The sequence below is a fragment of the Alligator sinensis genome, unplaced genomic scaffold, assembly GCF_000455745.1.
Source record: "Alligator sinensis unplaced genomic scaffold, ASM45574v1 scaffold1354_1, whole genome shotgun sequence".
NCBI classification, from domain to species: domain Eukaryota; kingdom Metazoa; phylum Chordata; order Crocodylia; family Alligatoridae; genus Alligator; species Alligator sinensis.
Window position 1 is genome coordinate 1,286,255 of NW_005842344.1, and position 3,545 is coordinate 1,289,799.

The 3,545-nt window shown below is 41.7% G+C and overlaps 1 protein-coding gene across 1 annotated transcript in view; it reads left to right on the forward strand.

Annotated features, from left to right (window-relative positions):
* Positions 1-3,509, forward strand: part of MED26 (mediator complex subunit 26) — a 6,616-nt gene extending 3,107 nt beyond the window's left edge. Inside the window, 1 exon segment of the mRNA XM_006028853.3 lies at positions 1-3,509. This exon segment is cut by the window's left edge and continues 13 nt beyond it. Coding sequence (XP_006028915.1) covers positions 1-1,396 — 1,396 coding nt within the window. The 3' untranslated portion in view covers positions 1,397-3,509.
* The last annotated feature ends 36 nt before the right edge of the window (positions 3,510-3,545 follow it).

Consider the following 3,545-nt stretch of genomic DNA (forward strand, 5'->3'; position numbering starts at 1 on the left):
TCGGAAGAGGAAGGGTGAACATAGGGATGGGCATCAGGGTCCCCCTCCTCCTAAAGTTTCCAAAGCAAGTCATGAAGTATTGCAAAACTCTTCACCCCCGCCAACTAATGGGATTGGGGGGAGCCCCGAAAGCTTTCCCAGTCCTGTCGATGTAAGCTTGCACACGGGGCCTGAAACCAGCAGGACAGAACACAGTGAAAATGACAAACACAGTAAGATCCCAGTAAATGCTGTAAAACCTCATACCAGTTCTCCAGGACTTGTAAAACCTTCAAGCACTTCCTCACTATTAAAGACTGCAGTGCTTCAGCAGCATGAGAAATCAGAAGAAATCGCAGGACAGCACCAACCTAAGAGCCCGCGTTGTTCCTCGTTTAGTCCTAGAAGCGTTAGGCAGGATACTTTTCCGCGACAGCATACCACATACTCACCAAAGGGTTCAATGCCTAGTCCATCTCAAAGGTCCCAGCTCTTAGACACTGCACAGGTGCCGTCACCACCACCATCCTTGATGCAACCATCAACACCTCCAATGCCAGCAAAAAGACTGGAGGTTTCTCAGCAATCAGGACCTGAGGTATCTCACCATTGGCAGGAGCAGGTATCTTCTGAAAGCCAGCACAGGCATCCAACAGGGACACTTCCACAGTACACATCTCCTGGCTGTAAAACCAGTTCACATCCTGGGGAGTCTTTGACACCACACATTGGCTTTTCACAGGACACTTCAAAAATGGACAGCGATGATGCTGCTTCAGGTTCAGATAGTAAAAAGAAGAAAAGGTACAGACCCAGAGACTACACGGTCAACTTGGATGGGCAGGTCACAGAAGGGGGTGTGAAACCTGTGAGGTTAAAAGAGAGAAAACTCACTTTTGATCCCATGACTGGACAGATAAAACCTCTAACACAAAAAGACCCCTTGCAGGTAGAAATTCCTGCACTTGCCGAACAGCACAGGACAGAAACAGAAGAGCAGGAGCAAAAACCCAACCTGCAAAGTCCTTTTGAACAAACGAACTGGAAAGAGTTATCCAGAAACGAAATAATTCAGTCCTATTTAAATAGACAGAGTAGCTTGCTGTCGTCTTCAGGAGTACAAACGCCTGGTGCTCACTACTTCATGTCTGAATATTTAAAGCAGGAGGAAAGCACTAGAAAAGAGGCTAGAAAGACTCATGTTCTAGCTCCTCACAGCAAGCCCACAGACTTGCCTGGGATCACGAGAGAGGTCACAAGTGATGATCTCAACAGAATACGTGAACATCACTGGCCAGGCGTGAACGGTTGTTTTGATACACAGGGTAACTGGTATGATTGGACGCAGTGCATATCTTTAGATCCACATGGGGATGACGGTAGATTGAATATCCTGCCTTATGTCTGCCTAGACTGAGTACTGTTTTGCTAAAACGCTTTTACATCTGCAGTTAGCAAAGATGGCAGACACTATGCCACTTAACATGGAGAGAGCCTCCTGTCCTGGACAAAGAGGCCCACCGAGCAGAGGGTGTGAAGGAGCTGGTTCTTTTCAGCTCTTTCCTTTCAGTTCTCCTATTGTGAAATGCTGCTACCAGTTTACTAACAAAATTGCAAAGGAAGGCATACGAAGGTTGATAAATTGAGTTCAAAACTCTATAGCAAGCCAGCTATAAAGTGTTAGTCCCCAAGAAGTGAAGATGATTTCCAGCACTTTGTGAATGCCGGAATCTTACTACAGGCAGGTACAGATAATTTGTGGAAGTTACCTTAACAAAATATGCATCTATTTATTTGACTTGATTTGGGTTTTTATTTGGCAGTGAAACATCCGAGACAAAAGTGCAAAAACTGTAGTTTATTTGGATCACACCTCTCTGCCCATGATTGCGTTCTTTTACAGTCATGTAGTACAGAGATTGGTTTTAAACAGCAGGTGTTGCACTGCAGGCTGGCCAGCCAGCTTCAGCTCAGCATTCCATAGGCATCCACATATTTCAGTCTGGTTTCAGTTTAAATCCAGTCTCTGAGAAATGCTGCAAAAACTAGTTATTTTAGTTATTCTTCAAACTTGATCCCACCGCCACCAGCCAAATAATTTTTCTCTTTTCCCAATCTGGAAATTTCTAGTGGGGAAAAAAATCACCTTTTCTAGAATCCAAAAGTAATGAGGGTGCTACAAGTTTGTAACTGTACTGTGAGAGGGAAAAAGGAAGCCTGTTTGTATGCTGGAAATATACTTGTTACCATTCCTTTAGATATTGTTTGCCTTATGGATATCCATCATAAACGCAATTTGCAAAAACAAAGAGCCTTAGTGAATGTACAGTAACTAGACTTCTGTGTTCTTGGGATGCAGAAGGGAGCAACTTTGCTATTTGGTCCTTTAAGCGGACACATTGTGATATAAATGTGGAAATAAAAAAAATTTGCACAAAAAAGTTTGTGAATTATTTATATTTGAAGTTGTTTAAAGTTTGGTCAGTTCAGACAAGCCAAATGATGATGACTGAAACAGAGTATGTTTTGCATAGTGTGACAAACCTGCATCCTGTTTAGTATTTTTCTAAGACAATTGAAGATGATTAGTGATAGACAATGTATTTTCCAGCTTTTCTTAGTCTTCCAAGTGTGCTGACAATATTTAGTAATATGTTGGACTTTGTTTAAAACTCTGGTTAAATCCAGGAGGAACATGTTTAGTTTTAGAGACTGTCCTACAAGTTACTGTTAAGGTACCCCAGCTAATTATTTGGTTTTCTCTTCAGTAATTTAATAATCCCAAATGTTAATTATGTCTTCTTTTATCAAGGTCTGGATAAAAAAGTTTATATTCAGTACAGCAGGATAAATGTCTCCAACTGGCACTGTTATGACTAGAATAATCAGGACCGCTTTCTTTTTTACCACCTCTGAGATTAGGTTTCTCTCCTACTATATTAAGGTTTTTTGGTTTTTTTTTGGTATTAATGTTGCTGCCTCTAGTGACCAGAAAAGCACCATTGGGCCCTGATCCTGCTTCCATGGAGACACCTGGCAAAACTTCAGTGAGAGCAGGATCAGATGCTTAATTATTTATACAAGTTTTAAAATACACCTGCTTCATCGGGTGAGCGTTGGCTTGTTCCATGGAGAATAATGTGAAAAGTGTTTGAAGTCTAACCCTTTCTATTCAGACGGAATGCTTTTGTGATTTGCCTGGCTGGTGAAATACTGAAATCTGCTGTATGTGGGTATTTCAAAAATCTCCTACTGGTACCTCACTGTTTCTTTTCTAAATATGGAGGTCCTAGGGAGAGACTTCCCAGATGGAGAAACTAGTCACCACAAAATGTTTCCAAGTATATTTTCAGTTTACTTCCATTTTACCCTTCTGCAGTGATAAGGTCATGCAGGCTGCTTAGGGCTGGGAAAATTAAATGGATCTTGTGAGTCAAACGGTGGAGGTGGGCTAGGAAGGCTTATCATCCTAGAAATGCTTGACCTTGTTTATGTAGAAAACTTTAAATATATTTATTTTTGCACCAAAAGAGTCTCTGTTCTTTCTCTCCCCCTTTTACTCTTTC